Source organism: Gymnodraco acuticeps, unplaced genomic scaffold, assembly GCF_902827175.1.
Source record: "Gymnodraco acuticeps unplaced genomic scaffold, fGymAcu1.1, whole genome shotgun sequence".
Lineage (NCBI taxonomy): Eukaryota > Metazoa > Chordata > Actinopteri > Perciformes > Bathydraconidae > Gymnodraco > Gymnodraco acuticeps.
The window spans coordinates 2112040-2131646 of NW_022990055.1; the positions used below are offsets into that span (position 1 = coordinate 2112040).

General features: G+C 41.7%; 2 protein-coding genes across 3 annotated transcripts in view; one reads left to right on the plus strand and one right to left on the minus strand.

Moving 5' to 3' along the window:
- The window catches only part of nlgn1 (neuroligin 1), a 429109-nt gene that overhangs the window by 394685 nt on the left and 14817 nt on the right, over positions 1–19607 (minus strand). The window lies entirely within an intron of this gene.
- On the plus strand, positions 1601–4781 carry LOC117545945. Its single transcript, XM_034215985.1, is given in 3 exon segments — positions 1601–2383; positions 2489–3598; positions 3600–4781. Coding segments are annotated over 3 exon segments (3075 nt in total).

The following is a 19607-nucleotide window of genomic DNA, read 5'->3' on the forward strand; positions in this document are numbered from 1 at the left end:
TTTTCCTCCACTAAGAGATAGCTAAGATCAGCGCCATATAGATATAATCTATCTATATGGCGCTGGCTAAGATAAGATAACATTAACAAGATGCCTGTGTGCTTAGTACCAGGTTATTATCATACCAGCAATGGGTCTTGCTCGTTCTTTCGCTTCCCGTCTGATGAAAGGACCAGGAGTGGCTGGATCAAGTTAGCTACCTAGCTAGTAGCTAGCACGTCAGTTAGCATTACAACCTTGTCATTTTTATTAGCCTTAATATGAAGTAACCCAAAATGTTCAACAGTAAGAGTAGTAGTCATATTTTATGAACCCTTTGAAGAGTACTGTCACCGGTGTGATCATTCTATAATACACCATTGAAGCCCGGGGGAGAAATGCTAACGCTAGCATCGGCGATCGCCGATCTTTTCTACTTCATGCTATCTGCACAAATGGTTGACATTAAACATTAAAACGATCAGGCAGTTCAGAGAGAATCAAAGGAAGGCAGGCAGGCAGCTTTGTATGACATTCTTCTGGACGTGTTTCATTGTGGTGATAGTGAGGGTAGTGTGTGTGTGTGTGTGTGTGTGTGTGTGTGTGTGTGTGTGTGTGTGTGTAGGTTTGATGGTGTTTGACGCGTGTGACGCGTCTAGTGCAGTAGCGTAGTAGAATAGAGATGTTTGTAGATAGTGCATGTTGCATGCCGCTTTCTGCTTGCTACTCTCTGCTTACAGCTGCCGCCGCCAGCTAGCCCCCCTCGGGGGTGAAAAGAGGAGCCGAGTGTGTAAGTCTCCTCCTGCTGGTACACAGCCTCTCCACCACCAAGACTCCTGCAGTGCCTCCCCGTGGCCACACATGGTAACTGGATCCTTGCGGACCCAGGCTAAACTGGAGGGGATCTCGGAGCAGCAGGGGGCCCCAGAGACGCAGCGTATATGCCCACCGTCGTGTGGACATGCCCTGACGCCCGTCAACCCCTGCCCCAACTATGGGTAAATAGCCCCGCTGCCTTGTGGGTAAGCCTATTTAGGCAAAGGCTAAGGGAACACACCCTGACAGAAAAGCAATGCGCTGGCGGTGCGCTATAGGCGGGCCTTAAAAAACCAAGGACCTCCTGCAGCCAGGATGGAGGACTGGTCGTCATGGGTTACCCACGCCACCGGGTTTATCTCATCGTGGTGAAGATAGTGCTACTGGGAAGTGCGCACCCCCTATGGCACTTAAAAACGTCCTTGCGCAGGTATCCACCTCTGACCATGGTGAAGTCGACGCTATAATAAATATAAGGATTATTATTATTAAGTACCTGGACCTTACAGCGTGTTGAAGTCTGGCGGAGATGGGGTTCTGGCGACGGGAGCAGGTACGAATGAACTGGAAGCTCTTAGCTAAGAACCCTGCACTGTAGCAGCACAGGGTATAGGTCGCTAACAGCTCGGACTGAGTGGAAGCTGTTTTCGGCAGACCCCTGTGCGCTGAGCACCCCAATTGGGGAAGGGCCTAGAAAAGGTGGCCTAAATATTGCCCACTCAACCTCGCCTGGATAGGATACCGCACCTATCGGGCCATTTCATTACCGCGGTCGAAATACAAATAAAAATTACGGACGGAAATCATGCAACTTAAGACATGGAATGTAAGGACTCTCCTGGACTCGTATGGCAGCTCTGACAGACCTCATAGGAGAACAGCATTGGTTGCTGCTAAGTTGAGTCGCTACAACATCGACATTGCTGCTCTGAGTGAGACCAGAATCCTGGATGAAGGCTCTCTAACAGAGCAAGGGATGGGCTACACGTTCTTCTGGAAAGGTTACCCGTCGGAAGGACAACATCTGCATGGTGTAGGACTAGCCATCAAAAACACTCTACTACCAAGACTCGCTGAAACACCTGTTGGCATTAGTGAGAGACTAATGACCCTCCGTATCCCCCTGGTTAAGAACCGCTTCGCCACACTTCTCAGTGCATATGCACCAACCCTGCCATCCGAGAGTGTGGCCAAGGACTCTTTCTACCAGTCACTGGACGAGGCTCTTCGCCGGATCCCCAAGAATGACAAGATTTTCTTGCTTGGTGATTTTAACGCCAGAGTGGGACAAAACAGCAGCATATGGAGTGGAGTGCTTGGCAGGCATGGAGTTGGCCAGGTTAATGCAAATGGGTTGAGATTACTCACTCTCTGCTCTGAGCATAACCTGACCATAACCAACACTATCTTCCAGCAGAAGGCTAAATACAAGACTTCGTGGATGCACCCTCGTTCCAAACAATGGCACCTGATAGACTATGTCATTGTGAGGCAAAGTGACATCAGAGACGTTCACATCACCCGTGCCATGAGAGGTGCAGAATGCTGGACAGATCACCGTCTGATCATGGCCAAGGTCCACATGCAAGTGCGCCCTCCACTGCGGCTGCAAGGACCCAGAAGGAGGTGACTAGATTGCACCCGCCTGGAAAACCCTGATGCAAGGAATGAATTTCGTTGCTCCCTGGCTGAGAAACTAGGGGGGATGGAGTTGTCCTTGAGCTCATCTGAGAACACCATGGACCAGAAGTGGAAATCTATCAGCTCGGCTCTCTATGAGGCACCAGCCCAAACAATCGGCTATAAGAGCAAGAACCACAAAGACTGGTTTGATGAAAACTCGGAAACCATCCATGACTTGCTGAAGGACATGCACAGAGCACATCGGGCAACGCTAAAGAGCCCCTCGTCCAGTAGCACCAGGCAGCAATGGCAGATAATTTGTCGGGAAGTACAAAGGGCTACTCGGGTCATGCAGAATGAGTGGTGGACTAAAAAGGCACACAAAACCCAGTCTTTTGCCGATAAAAATGACATGCACAACTTTTACAATGTTGTCAAAAAGATCTACGGCCCAATAAGCCGCTGTATCACTCCCCTGAAAACAGCAGATGGCCTGACAGTCCTGAAGGACCAGCATAGCATTCTGCTGAGATGGGCTGAACATTTTGGTACCCTGCTAAATCAGGACTCTGATGCAGACCCCACTGTCCTTGACGACCTGCCTACACTTCCTCCTATGCACAATATAGACCAGCCCCCAACCCTCCTGGAGGTCCTATCAGCTATCCGTTCCCTTAAAAACAACAAGTCCCCTGGTAATGACAACATCCCTGCTGAGCTATTGAAACAAGTAGGCTACCTCTGTACAAGAGCATTACACAAGTACATCACCAAGGTCTGGGCTGATGAGAACGTCCCACAACAATGGAAAGACGCCAATGTTGTCGCCATTTACAAGAACAAGGGTGACAAGGCTGTCTGTGGCAACAGCAGGGGTATTTCGCTCCTTGCTGTCCTGGCAAAGGTTATGCTCCATAGGCTGATTAGAAACACCACCGAGTCAATACTGCCTGAATCACAATGTGGATTTAGGAAGAGCAGGAGCACGGTGGACATGATTTTCACAGCTCGACAGCTGCAGGAAAAGTGCAGAGAACAACATCAGGACCTGTTCATGGCCTTTGTCGATCTCTCCAAAGCCTTCGACACTGTCCAGAGAGAACGTTTATGGGAAGTCCTTATCAGGTTTGGCTGCCCCAAAAAGTTTGTCAACATCCTCCGCCAATTTCATGACTGCTCGGGTGACTATAGGAGGACAAGAGTCTTCCCCCTTCCCTGTACATACAGGGGTAAGGCAGGGGTGTGTATTAGCACCAGTACTTTTTAACATCTTCCTGCTATGTGTCACCCAGCTCCTCCACAAGGAGATTGAGGACAGTAGCGGTGTGGCAGTGGACTTTCGTCTAGATGGCAACCTCTTCAACATAAGGAGGCTCCAGGCAACCACCAAACTGCAAAGGGAGAGAGTCATTGAGCTACAGTATGCAGATGACTGTGCTCTTGTATCTCACAGTCCACAAGACCTCCAGTCTGTTCTTACTGCTGTGGTGAGAGCGTACAGCAGGATGGGACTGACCGTCAACACCATCAAGACGGAAGTAGTTTGCCAGTGGAATGCCAACATCCCATCTACACCACCTACCTTCACTGCTGCTGGTGAACAACTGTCTGTTGTACCATCCTTCAGATACCTGGGGAGCATTCTCTCTGAAGACAACACCATCGACAATGAGGTCCAAAACAGGATAAAGCAGGCATCAGCTGCTTTTGGGAGACTCCGGCGTAGGGTCTTTCAAAACAAGAACCTCCATCTCCACACGAAGGTCTGTGTCTACCAAGCCATCTGCATCACTACCCTCCTTTACAGCTGCGAAGCCTGGGTAACTTACAGCCACCACATCAGGGTCCTAGAGCAGTTCCACATACGCTGCCTTCAGCGCATCCTGGGAATTACCTGGCGTGATCGTGTGCCCCACTCTGAAGTACTCTCGAAGACCAGCTGCAGGAGTATTGAGGCCACAATTACTCAGCACCAGCTACGATGGCTGGGCCATGTAGTAAGGATGCCCTCAAACCGACTGCCTCGCAGAGTGCTATATGGCCAGCTACACCATGGTCGACGCTCTGCTGGAGGGCAGAAGAAGCGCTATAAAGACCAGCTGAAGACTGCGTTAAAGAAATGTAAAATCAGACCTGAGGCCCTGGAGGACGCTGCTGCTGACCGTAACACCTGGCGCCAGCTGTGCCGGGATGGGACCCAAATGCTGGAGGAGGAAAGGACAGCCATCAGACAGGAGAGGAGACTCAGGAGGAACACGCCTACAGTTGCCGTTGCTACTGCCACCACATACACTTGTCGTACCTGCAATAGGATTTGTGGGTCCAGGATAGGGCTATTCAGCCACCAAAGAACTCACCGATAGAAGTGGACGTCATCATCGGATTCGATGGACAACCATAAGCAAAGCAAGTGAGGGTAGTCAATCGTTTTGTTGACAAGACAGTAGTGATGGCCATCTTGGTGACGTGTGTTGTTCTGCGAGACCAGATATGTAGTTCATTGAGCGTTTCACACAAACAAATGTGTTACTTCATAGTTTTACGACACTTTTTTTTTTTTTTTACTTGCAAAATTATCTTTTAAATTGACAAACATCATATGTGTAATTCGTGGCACAATTCAAACGGGATCGAAAGATAATATTTCTCTCTCCATTGACTTCAATACATACTTTTTTCGAAATAAGGTGCCATGGAGGTCCACCGGAAGGGGAGGGACTTTGCCACTCTATAAAGTGGTGCAGTGACGCATCCTAAAACCCGGAAGTAAGCTGCACTCGGGTTCCCTCGACAAAAAAGCAATGGGATTTCTCCATAGGGTTTTGGAAAATAGCTCAAAATAAGGTATGTGGAAAACGAACCTGTTAGATAAATACACGTTTTGTTCAGCCGGATAATATCCACATGTCTACCCTACTTTTGTAATTTTCAAAACATACATCTAATCGATAGATTTATGATCGATAGATTTATGATTAGCATAAGTTCGTTCATGATGGCTCATGTCAGTGATAGTGATGACATAGTTGAGAAATTATTAACCGAGTCATTTTCAAGATTGAGTTACAATGATAAACTGGAGTGGAAGAATACTGCAGTAAAATCTCAAAAATGTCTTATTTTTCTTTCCCTCTTTCCATACTTCCCGCTCTACTAATATCATTAATTTCCTCGATGCTTCACTTGACTGCTGATTGAATGCCACCGGGTGTTCAGAGCAAATTTCACACGTGGTCAGGACCGGGTAACCAAGTGGAAAATCCCTCTTCAATCCTCAACTCGCGTCTACATTCCATTTCCTCCCCTGTCCTCTTATTCCTATCTTCCGCTCGCTCGCACTTCCTCATTTCTGTCTGTTTTATTTTTCTCTCCTCGGCATCATTTCATCCTCTCCTCGATTCCCCCTAGGTGGACTTCTAATGTGGATACCAGCCACACTCTTATCTTACTCCTTTTATCACCCTCTCATATTACTTTCACTGATATTAATTATAATATTTTGAACCATTTCATCATTTCCTGCTGCTCATACCATGCATATTTTCCTTCATTAATTCCTCCTTAACATGACCATGTTTAAATAAACCTCATATTTCCTCTCTTATCTGTATTTCTCTGTTTTTTGTTTACTCATCTCTGTTGCTGCTGTGCCCTGCAGGGATCAATAACGTTTTCATCTCATCTTTTTGCATCCTCTCAGCTTTCCACTCCTCTCCCTTTTTACACCTTTAATCAGATCATCCACCCCCCCCCACACACACGTATTTACTCCTTTCTCGGCTCTCCATGACTTCCTTATCGTTTTTCTCTTCTCATTTTTTACTTCTATCCTTATCTCCTTCGTATGTGCACTTTTACTTCCTTGACTCCTTTCGTTTCTCTTTTCCTTCCTTTTTCCTTCTCTGCTACCTTTCTTTTCTTCCCTCAGTTTCTTTCCTCCGTATCCAATTTCCTCCTGCTCTCCTCCCCTAAGCGCATGTGTATATATGTATATATATATATTTGTACCTTTTCCCCATCCCTCTCTCCCTGGCCGTGGCAGAGTGCTGTAGCGGTGTATCAAATCCCCTCTGAATCCCCTCAGTCTGAGTCGCTGTTCACTGAGCTCAGATCAGCCTGCAGCCGCACTGCTGCCATTTCACTGACGCTCAGTGACGACTATTAAAGTGACGTGAGTGTGTGTGTGTATATGTGTGTGTGTGTGTATATATGTGAGTGTGTGTATTGGGGGGGGGGTTGCAATGTATGGCTTATGTATAGCAAATATTATGCCGCTCTATAAATGTGTTGGCAGTTTGGATGAGGTTGACGTCAAGCTGTATAGTAGCCTATAAGAAATAAAATATAATGAATAGTAAAAAGGCTTTACAATGTAAGCTGAACCTTAATGATAAATCATTTGAGTGATGTTGAAATATTAATATTGTGGTTTTGACCCTTGGCTATTATGATTTGATTTCTATGTCAGATATTTCTCCTCCTCCTATGTTTCCGTAGGCCTTTTGGTAAGTGCTGTTTGTGTAATCTGAATTAGAGGAAATTGGGATTGTTAAAATATGTTCTAGATTTTCATTTAGAATTTGAAAGTGAATCTTTCAAATAAAAGTGAACATCTAAATAGTTTACCAGAGATACTAAACATGCACCCAAGGTCTGGTGTGGTTGCAGATCTGTTCCAGCCAGTGTGTGTGTGTGTGTGTGTGTGTGTGTGTGTGTGTGTGTGTGTGTGTGTGTGTGTGTGTGTGTGAGAGAGAGAGAGAGAGTGGGGAGTGAGTCACTAGGGCAGAAGCATCTCAAAATGCAGCCATATACCAAGCTACACTATCTTTACGTGCCGGGGTCTATTTTTGCAGCTTCACTTATAGGTGTATTTAATGCCTGTATTTATTGGCAATTCAACTGATAAGCATTTTTGCTGATTTTATCTCCACACAAACACAGCAAGAGTTGTTTTGTGCTTTAGTTTGTGAGAAAAGGAAAGGGAGGAAGATAAATAGTATGATTTTATACTATGAAACTGAAAAGATTATAGCAAAACATTTACAAACTATATTAGTAATAGGTCTGTTCTGAACCATTTGCAGTGGAGCCAACAGTGGGGTTAAGAAATATGAATAAATGTATAACTTTCAAGCTGTGAATCCTTTAATATAAGAGGGCATTCAAAGGTAACAGTCTGTTAATTTTTTGGTTTGTAGCACATTGTAAAGCAACAAAAGCCTGGACGTATATCATCTTTGAAAAGGTTTGTAATTAAGCTTTGTGGCAAAAGTCGAAAAAGTCACAGTTCACCAGGTGCAGGTTTTTTAATTATGACATATGCAAGTTGTGCTCTGGCGCCTCCACATGCAGAGCTGACTCACAGCTCAGTGACAACAGCCAGATGTTGCATCTGGAGTCAGTGACAGCATCCTCATCATATATTCAGAAACACACTTAGAGACACAAAACAAATGTAGCACATCTACAACTTAAACCCATGGGAGACACATGGAACATCAGCAGTATGTTTTAGACTTGTGAACTTATCTGCAAACACATTTCTACAAGATACAACTCTCTGATGCGATAGTGTGGTACATTAAATTATTTTAATGTGGCAGTTCAGTATTCCTGCTTTAACTCTTTCGGAATTCCAAACACAACAAATAAAGGTATCCTTCACACATCTTATATGGTCAAACATGTAAAAGACCATGTGTTTATTTAATAATATTTAAACTTAAGTCCTGAGTATGTAAAGGCTGCACTATTAAATATAAATGTACCTAGAAAATTAAACAAATTTGAATACGAGGATGTTCTTTTTTTCTGAAGAGGGAAAGTTGTGCAGAAGAAAGTTGGCGCTTGAGTTTGTTGGGAAAGAAAATACATACAACATAAACCTTCAAATCAAACAGAAACCTGGAGTGACCAAAACACGAGTATTTGACATGAATTCACATTGATTTCAGAATGCGCCACTGCGAAAATAGACGGATTTCGACAGATCGGGTAACATCATCTTTATCGTGCATTTCTCACTTTCTCACTGATTAAGACTTAATGTACTTGTTTATTATTTAAAAATAGTTTTGCAAGGTGAAGGTCAGGCTCAAGTAAACAATTTCAGTAAATAAGGGTTGCTACAGTTAATGATGGCATTAGCATCTTTTGGCTATTTTTTTGGTTTTCCAGCCCACAAACAGCAGTCTCCTTAAACTAATTTCTAGTCACATAAAGGCTGCATGTTTTATTAAAAAAAGCCCTCATCATCCCCCTTTTTAAATATTCTTTAAGATTTGGGTATTTAAAGGTCAAACATTTATTTGTATTTGAGCCTTTGTCACCAGGAAATGTTCATTTCCCTAGCTCATTTTCCGGCTCTACGGTTATAAAGAATTCCGATGGAGAGACAGAGATGATTCTATATGGCACAAAAAGTTAAGTAAGTTTCAAACCCATCCAAGTAAGATCAGTGATATGAAAGCACAGTAACATAATGCATTGAGATATTGCTTTAATAAAGTACAGTCAGCATGTAGAGGCAGCGAGTAGGTGTAGTTATTATCTGAGAGGGCAGCTTGGGAAAACTAAGGGCCAATCATTTTATCCTGGCTTGTCACCGCACAGAACATAGTGTTATTTTAAAGAGAGGGATAGAACAGAGGGAAAGAGAGACAGAGAATAAGGGCTCAGAGGAGACGTATGGCTTAGTCAGTCACCCAGCTCAACACTCCATCAACCTGCGCTTCACTCAGTCTCATCCATATCCGCCTTCTACCCCCATCATCCCTCTATCCATCTCTCCTCTCGCCACCGTCGTCGGGTAAGTCCCCACAAAATCACAGCATTTTAGTCAGCCCTCCATCCTTTTGTCTGTCCTATTTTAAGCATCTCATCTCACCTCTGTGACACACACACACACACGAAGGGATTTATTGAAGAGGTGCTTATGACTGTTTGAGGGATGCGCTTAGCTTGCAGGTCAGTCCGACTTCAACCTTTCGCCCCTCTAAGGGAACCAGTCAGCCTGCGAGTATAGTGTGTGTGTGTGTGTGTGTGTGTGTGTGTAAGAGACAGAGATGAAAGACTGCAAGATGAGCAATGAAAGCGGGCAGGAGGATGAACTCGTCTGACAAAGTTCACTATAAATAGTTTCAAATCACGATGGTACAAATACCTTCTTGTCCATAAAGGGATGTTTACCAGGCTTCAATAATCCAGCTACATACTCCTCAAGAGTGCAAGATGCTTTTGGCTCTTAGAAACTGTAGTCGCTGCCATGCCATTGTTCCAATGGCCCATTATTCCGAAACCCCAATCATCCGAAAATTTCCCATTGGACCGATAGCCCATTTGTCTGACAGCCTGTTATCCCTAAAACAAACGCCTTGTTCTGAAAACCCATTGCTCTGAAAATACCCCACTGTCCCTGCAGCCATGATATTGGCCCACCATGCTTTGCCTCTGGTTGGAATACCGCTGATATTCTTACCTTAACACTTATTCAAACTAATCTCAGAGTGAATAGACCAAACCAACAAAAGCAATGATTATAGCTAATGACTTTTGTGCATTATAATTAGCCAATGCCTCCAGCTGAGGTGGAAACGTGTATTCTTTCAATCTTTATTCCATAGAGCAAAAACATATTCTTATTGGCTGGGCAGAATGCAAACCACGCCCCGTAAAACTCCCAAAAGGATTTGTGAAGCCGCCATTTTATTATCCTCGCATTAGCATTATTAGCATTAGCCCAACGCACAAACGCAGAGAGATTAACTTATGGCAACACACAAGAAAACATGGGAGCGGTGGAGTGATGAGCTGTCGGTGTTCTGGCGATTTACTCGGAGGGCTTCAGTAGAAGCTGCTGGGAGTCCCAGCAGCTTCTACTGAAGCAGTCCCCAATTCCGGAGACTTCCGGCCGGGGACTCCGGGTGGCAGTATACACCGTGATGTGGTTTGCGGCCTGCCAGTAAACCCAAAGCAGAAGAAGAAGTGACGTCAGCGGCTTCATTTGTCTAATCCAGGGGTTCCCAAACTTTGCCATGCCAAGGACCCCATATAGCATTATCGTCTGGCGGGGACCCCCCTGTTGACATTTTTTTTTAAATGATGAGTACATTATGATGGAAAATATGACAAATTAATCATACAGCTTAATACATTTTCTTAATATATATATTTGTATTAATAATTCATAATCATTTATTCTTCTAAACATTTTTTGTATTTATCTTTTGTTTGTCATTCATTACATTCATTGTGTCTTCTGTTATAAACATTCTTAACACAATATTAAACAGTAATATCAATAGTAAACATATTTTTAAAGCATTTTTAAAGTGATTTCTGTCTTTATAATATTATATATAATTTTGAACAGTAATATGAACAATTAACATATATATATATATATGTTGAAAGCTACTTATGCCTTATTAATAATATTATATATAATATTCAACAATAATATTAACAATAAACATATTTATATTCATATATATAAACAACAATATTTGCTACATCCGTGCTCTCATCCAGCTGCAGAGCGAAATATTCACTAGCTCTCACTTGCTCCAAAAGCTGAGCAGATACTCAGTTTCACTCTCAGTAGCGGCAGCTTGATTCTGATTCGCTTGAAGGGCGGTCGTGTGATTTAAAAACAAAACAATTAAATAAAATATGAATAAATATTAAAAGATTGGCATCAAAGGACACATAGATTGATTGATCTAAAAAAAAAAAAAGGTAACTTTAAAAAAAGAAAAAAATTCCCCTTTCCCTCAAACTTTGCGTGACCCCCCTGATGCCCCCTGGCAGCCCCCCGGGGGGTCGGGCCCCCACTTTGAAAAACACTGGCCTAATCCACCCCCAGGAACTCATTGTGGTGTGAATGCGATCTGCTTTAGTTCATCAGAACTAAAAGAGTTCTGATGAACTATTGTGGGAAAAGTACTTGGTGTGAACGCGCCTATTGTAACAGGGCCTTTCAGAAACACAACATCTGTCTGCCTAAGGTACTATATTGTCAGGGACACACAGTATGGGACATTGCAGAACATTCACAGAACAACAGGGCCACAAAGGGGATGTATAGCGGATTGTATAGGGAAATACATTATATATTTATTTATAATATAATAAGGGAAGAAGCACAATGCAACTCATCTTGGCTGGAATGACTGTAAGTGCACAGCTCCAGGTCAAAACTGTTCAAGCGACATAAAATAAAAAAGTGTGGAGTTACTGTGGCTAAAGGCAACATATTAAAGTGAAGAGTGTGTTTATGTGTCCCTCAGAAACATACGGTGTGGCACGACAGCCATCCACATACCACAACCTCTTATTGTGACAGGAGTAAAGCAGAGTATTCCAGTCGCTCAGCGGTAGGTCGGCAGGCAGCACATTGACCGGGGACACACAGCCAGGTAATGTGATATTCTTTGTAGCCTATAATAAGGATCGTTTCAAATGGCTCAATCCACATGATTTGGATATGTTTTATCTGAATCAGACTTTGGGTCTTCAGATGGATATACAGAAACAGATCAATCAGTATCAGGTTTATTTGCAAGTAGGGTTACACATACGAGGGATTTGATTGGATGTAAATGATCCATACCAAAACAGAGTAAAAGGAATAAGTTGTAGAAAAGGAGCAACAAATAATTGATTAAAAATATAAAAAAGTATAATAATATTAAATAAAATAATTTAAAACACTATTCAAATTAAAAAAAAGTAAAGACAATATAAAATATAAATACACAAAAAACGAAGTACAAAGTACTGTTCACAAAAAAAAAAGACAAATACTATAGTTTAAAGTATAGAGAGCTGTAAAAGAGGTTATTTTTAATAGAAATGTGCAAGTATTTCAAACTCCCTCTTTTAAAATGAGATGTATGTAATGTAACTTTATGTTTTCCTCCGGGTCAGTTTTGATTATTCACATTTTTGGCTTACAATTAATTGGGTACCACTTTACAATAAGACTACCCTTATAAAGGGCTTACGAATAGTTTGTAATTCATTTATTAATTAGGTTGTGAACACTTTATAAATCATTAATAAGCTTTTATAAGACATGAGATAAACAGGGCAATTGTGACCGATTGCTTGCCAAATAGTGAGCCCACATTTATCTGTACTGCTAAGCCTTATATTGGCTACTTAGCTTACTTCGTCTTCTTCATCAGCCAGCATCCTTGGTATCTGTTGCTCACTGAGTTGATTCTCGCTAAGTAGCCAATATAAGGCTTAGTCATCTTGCCAAATAGTGAGCCTGTGTTGATGTATGAAAACTATGTTAGAACTGGTTTATAAATGGTTCTTAATGATTAATAAAGTGTTTACAACCTAATTCATAACCTAATTATAAACCCTTTATGAATCCTTTATAAGGGTAGTCATATTGTAAAGTGGCTGGCAGAGGGTGCGGGAGTGGCTACTGGGTATCCCTACGTAGCGATACCCAGGAAGTAAATGAGAAATCTCCAACGAGGCATTTTGGGGAGGTCTTTTCTGTGTTAGAGTTTTACTCTCTACAGGGTGTACTTTGAGGGTTTGTGACTCTGCAGACCGTTTACATGCAGAAAAACCTTCATAACACACAAGGGGACGGGTAATAACCAGAAAAGCATGACATGGGACCTTTAATTAACACTTATAGTTTCATGTCTTGTTACATAAGAATAGATCATATTTGTGTTATTATGGGAGAATGACTATTATTGTGGTACTACTGCCTTATTAGGCCCATATTGAGCAGCGCATATTAAGAACAAAACTCATATACAACAACTTCCTTACTTGCAATAAATAAGCACTAATTAGAGGGTTATTGAGGAAAAACTCTCAACTAATGGCTTATTACTTGTAGAATATGGTCATGTAGAATAAGGCATTAATAAGTGTTTTATAATGACTAATAAATAGCCAATATACTGCTAATATGCATGTTAATTAACAACTAGTTGATGGTTAATTTGTGTACCTTAAAATAAAGTGTTACCGAACTTCCTTATAATAAAAGTAAACAACATTAACCCTCGTAGGACCTGTCTCTTGTCCAATAGTTGCCTTTGTGCCCATTGTTTCACATGTACTGTGTCTGCACGCTGACTAACTGTCTGAAAGGATGCCTGCTGGTGGCAGCTGACTGACTGTTGTTCAGGCTGGTGACCAGAGAACGCAGCAGCCTGTCAGTCTGCATCATTTTACCATTTGCCCTTGGCTCCATCGAGTTAAACTCCAGCATAGAGGCACACACACACATAGCCCCCTCCAGTGCAAACACACACACACATGCTAGCCCAGAGAGCATCAGGGTATATGAGTAATAAGAGGACGTGTCGGCTCACTTTCCCCATCCTGTGATGCTCCTCTTCCTCCATCTCATTCCTCCTGTCCTTGTCTCACGGATCACAGTATGAAAGCTCTTAGAAAGTACTCCGGTAAAATCAAAGTTGAGAAATGAAAACAAGACACGAGTCAACCATTTAAGCTTATATTACTGGGACCAGTGGTGTAAAGTAACAAAGTACAGTTACTCAATTTCACTACTAAAGTACAATTTTGAGATCCACTGCATGTATCATATGTTTAGTGAGTTGATTTGGATGAATGATGTGAAATATAATCAACTCTTAAATCAGACTTTAGTTCCACCTGGAGTAAATTCACAAGCTGCCCTGCAGAATACAAAGTCATTCAAACTAGCTGCACCTTTACCAGCTTTGATAACACACACACACACACACACACACACACACACACACACACACACACACACACACACACACACACACACACACTCCTAACCCCACACGAAGGATGAGTGCATTAAGCGCCGCTCTGCCTGCACTATATTGGATTCCATCATCTCCAGTGAGCAGATTCAATGCGTGGATATTTCCTCTCAGTCACACAGTCTTGTCAGTAGGCGTCCATACTGAGCAGGCCCGCGCCGCCAGTAGCGTAGCATGGATAAAGTGAGAGCGAGCGGGGTTATCTGTGTGGGAGGTGGAGGCGCCAGCGTCTCCCTTCCCCCGGTTGGTTCACCTGGCAGACAGTTAGTACCTCGTTGCCAGGAGGGTCAACGGGGGAGCGGTGGGCTGGCATGAAACCGTATTTCCTTGCCACCACACTGGCTCAGCGTGAGATGAATCCCTTCAGGACAACAGGCAAGTACTGAGCTGCCTCCAGAAACCTCACACACACACAACCAACCGTAAAGGTACACTCAGTACTCAAGTTGTAAAAAAAAATCAGGGGGGATGGTGGATTTTATCATATGGGGACATAATGTGTGCTGATAACCCGCAGAGGGTGGGAGACCAACCAGCATACAGATAATTATTATACTCCTAAAACAACATGCATGTTATGGATGTTCAGATACTTCTTTCATTGCTCTTGACCAAGGCACCTCAGAATTGGAGTCGGTCCCCGGGCCGCCATGGCACCACTAACATTTAGGGTCAAATGCAGAGGACAATTAGTGCAAAATCTTTTTTTCACTTTAATTTAAAGGGGGGGAGGGAATACAAAAATGTGGTTATAATGGAAGTATATGGTACAAATCTTGTAGGTTAACAGTCCCTCATTTATTATTCAGATGGATCAACTGATTATACTAATAATAAAGTCCAAATAGTTTTTAGAATATTGAATTATAGTGTATTTTTTCAAAAAAGCAGTTACTAGTATACGATCAAAACTGGTATCTAAAGGGTTACATTTGTATCGTAATTAATTAAATCATTATGTAAATTCTTCATGAAAAAATTTAGGAAAAAAATTAGAAAAATATTGATCCGTCATCATTTTATTGCAGTTTCAATACAAATATTTTATGTTAACATTCCCAATGTTACTTTTTTTAACAGGGCATTAAGTGCAAATTGAAATTGTTTACAAAATATGAAAATATATTAAAAGATTATACAGATAATACAAAATAGGACCAATGTTGTCAATGGCTGCCTACTCCACTCTCCCCCATCTCATAGAAGTTTCCAAAGATTTTCATAATCATGCTTTTTGGTCTCAATTTTTCTGGCTCTTGCTTTCTGATTGTTAGCTAAGCAATGGCTTTGAAGCCAAGTCTTGACATATACCTCTGATCTGAACTTGTTCAGTGGAGGGCCAACACTTGATGAAAAGCTTCTAGTTGTGGTTAAAATGTTCATCTGACTAAACCCACGTTCACACTCAGCTGTGGAGATGACCAAAGTGTTCACTGCTTGAAGGAGGGGTTTCAGCTCTTCTGGTGCTGGTGGTATCATTTCATCAACAGTTGTGAGTCTTACCAGCTAGCTAACACGAGAGAAAAACGTATAACTCCAAACTAAGTTGTTATTGCTGCTTATGTCCATAGATTCCACCTTTGGTGACTAAATTAGTGAGTAATGACTAAGATTACTGATTCTTGACTTACCTGAAATGTAATTTTTAGTATTTTTAAATATGAAGTCCCTCAGATCGCGTTGTCCTCCTGGTTGCTTTGCCATTGTGATGACCGTTACCTGCGCTTCTGGCATCGATCAAACAGGCGCATCACGGCGCTCTGGCACCCTAGTCTAGGGCACTCGCATAGTATAGCGTCAGTGCCTTGGTAAAAATGTCATTGCGTGTGTGCGTGCTCCCTTTGAGTATTTTACTCAAAATGCGCAAAATTAATGTTGAAATAGCAGTAATACCAGTGCCACGTTCATTGATAAAATGACATAAGGGATGGAAAGGGGGAATGGCAGTTTTAGAAGGGGGATGATTTTGACCGTTTTTATTTCAGGGGGGGATGACATCCCCCCTCATCCCCCCTCAACTCGAGTACTGGGTACACTCATTTACACAGTCCAATCTCAAGGGATGCTGGGCAGGTTGGATCATTTAATCTTGTTCCGCAACCGTCCAGAGAAGGGAAAGGTACTCAGGACTTGTACTTAAGTAAAAGCAGAAGTACCAGAGTGTAGGAATACTCTGTTACAAGTAAAAGTCCTGCAATCAAAATGTTACTAAAGTTTAAGTAGAAAAGTACTAGCATCAGAATAAACTTAAAGTACCAAAAGTAAAAGTACTCATTATGCAGATCGGCCCTTTTCAGAAAAATACATATTATATGTCTTGATTATAAATATATGATTGCTAATTTGAAATACTTTGTATACTGCAAGGTAGCTTGTCGATTTGACTCCAGGTGAAACTAAAGTCTGATTTAAGTGATGATCATATTGTTAATCTATATCTGAAAAGTAACTAAAGGTATTAAATAAATGTAGTGGAACAAAAGTATACGATGATTACTCTCTGAATTGTATAGGTTTAGAAGTACAAAGTAGCAATACATTTAAATACTCAAGTAAAGTCCAAGTCCCACAGAAGTGTACTTAACTACAGTCATTGAGTAAATCTAGTGAGTAACTTTACACCACTGCAACTGTGTATATCCAATTCATTTCCACTCCTCTTAAAAGTCACTCGACTCGTCTTTCTCCAACCCTGTGAGAGTTAACGTCTGCTTCTAAGACATAATTACCAAGTAAGTTTGCAGTACAGATCTGAAACGCTGCCTCCCTGGGGGGGGGGGGCACGGGAGCCTAAAGAGGCCAGAGCCTGAGGTGGGACTGTAGCAGCCGATCATAGTGCCTACAGTTCGGATTTTGCTTTCATTACCTTTTAATCATCGTTTTAAAAGCTGTGAATTTCTAAATTGCCTCTCTTAGGACTTTGACGTTCTGTTGTGTGAAAAGGACAGGTATATGACCTGGTGGTCACTTTTGAAAGGAGTTCATGAGAATCAGAATACTTTATTCATCGTGGGGGAATTAGGTAAGTTAAGTTTGGCCCTGGACTGTAGTATTGGGCTGAGATACAGAGATCATGGTCTGAGGAAATAAACTAAACTAGGAAAATAAATCTGTTATAGTCATTTGTAAGATTTACAGAATAGAGAATTATTGTGAGTATTGCATTCTTGTTATTGTTACTATAATTATTATGTTAATTGTATATTTTTTAACTCTGGCACAATCATTTCCTTCGGGATAAATAAAGTCTTAGCTTATCTTATCTTAAATAAAATGTGGGTATTTCGAAATTCAAGCATTGGCTTTAGTAACTACTCATATCTTTAAAACTTCAAAAATATATTTCATTAAAGAGGCCCTATTACTCTAAAATGAAAAAAATAGAACCACTTGTTTTATTGTATTTTATTTTGGTTTACTGGTATTTAATATTATTCTACTGTTTGTATGCATATTCAGAGCCAATAGTACCATATCAGGAAGCAAAAGCCAAACTATGGCATCAAACAAACTGAAAATCGAATCCTTGTGTTTCTGTATCGTCATCAGAAATCAGAAAGGTTAATACATTAAAGACAAAAAACTGCATGAAAACTGCAATGTAGGCTAAACACTGCACCAAGAAAACCTTTACAAATAAATCTTATGGAAAATATATAACTTGAGGTCTTCCAAATACGCTACTTTAATTAAAAACAAATGGATACAAGCTACGAGAAGAGTGTAAATATAAATACTGCAATACTCATGTAATATAGTCAATATGCTTTATTACTGTGCAATTTATTTACAATGTTTTACCAGCTCCTTGAATACTTTAATATAATTACTGGTACCTATTTTTAACCATGCTGTTCTTATTTGATTTTGCTCATTTGTGTAGCGCTTGCCTTACAATTTAATATATTTGGTCTACTCTAGGGGTGTAACGGTTCACAGAAGTCACGGTTCGGTTCGTACCTCGGTTTGGGGGTCACGGTTCGGTACGGTTCGGTACAACAAGAAAAAGCAAAAAAAAAGTCCCAAATGCATAATTCCAGGTTTGTTGTTATTTATGTTTGAACAGTAGTGCAAGTTTCAGTTTTTTTTTTAAAAGAACTCTTTTTTGAATAATGAACTGTATTAAACAGTTAAAAACAAACCTTACACAGTACACTCAGATGGCCAGATTATCTATAATGGCTGATGTCAAACAAAAAGGTTTCATCAAGCTGTAAAGCTAAAAAGAATGTCTTGAAAATATGACATCATAAATAATAAGAAAGTGTTTCAAGAGCACAAAGTCGTTGAAAAACATATGCCACAAGCTTCCGTTATTTATTTTGGTCTCACGGCGGGGATAAGCTGTTGAACTGCTGATGTCTTTTGCCGGTTTCCGGTGATTGGCAAATCTGGGTGATGCCTTCTGATATGATTTAGCATGTTTGGCGTGTGTTACCATTAGCATACCGCACCACTGTAGAACAACGGCGACACACCGTCCTCGTCCGATCCACCACTCGCACACTCCATCGTTATTGTAGTCCACAGGGAACCCGAAATGTTCCCACACAGCTGATTTAAAAGAAGCAGGTGGGTTCTAGCTCCTGCGTGTTATCTGAAATCGCCATACTAACGTTTCTTCTTCTTGTATTTTGTTCGTTTTGTTGTTGTGTTTCTTCTTGTTCTTCATTTGTTGTTTAAGGGCGGCTGGCAAACAGCTTTTAGGCGCAATACCGCCCCCTGGATTATATATAGTGTAGTGGATACTGCCCTGAATGACACTTTTTTCCCACTCGTAAAAAAAATGCGTATTCGTCGTGTGACTGTGTGTGCCGAACCGTGACGTCCGAACCGTGACGGTACGGGATGAATACGGATACCGTTACACCCCTAGTCTACTCTCTTCCCTTTTTCATTTAAACTGCACAGTACCTTTGCTGCTGTAACTCTGTACATTTCGTATAAAGGTAAACAAAGAATTTCTGATTCTGAAGACTGGTCAACTTTGTCTGGCAGAAGCAGATCGGTCCATTAGTTTTGCTCCGCTTGTGTTCTTGTTTTTCAGGAACCCCCAGTCCTAGTAATGCTTGCCTGCAAATAGACACATCAACACACACACATACATACAGAGTCCCAGTCCCCGGCTATGTAAACACACACACACACACACACACACACACACACACACACACACACACACACCCCCACACACACACACACACACACACACACACACACACACACACACACACACACACACAGTCACACTCGTCTGGCCATGTAACCTTAACAGCCCTATCAGCCTGCCAGCACAGTCTGTTCTTTCCAGCCCCATCCTCAGGTGAGCTTTCAGCCGAGACAAATGTGTGAAAAGATTTGAAGGCTTTAAAAGCGACACCCTGAGGGACC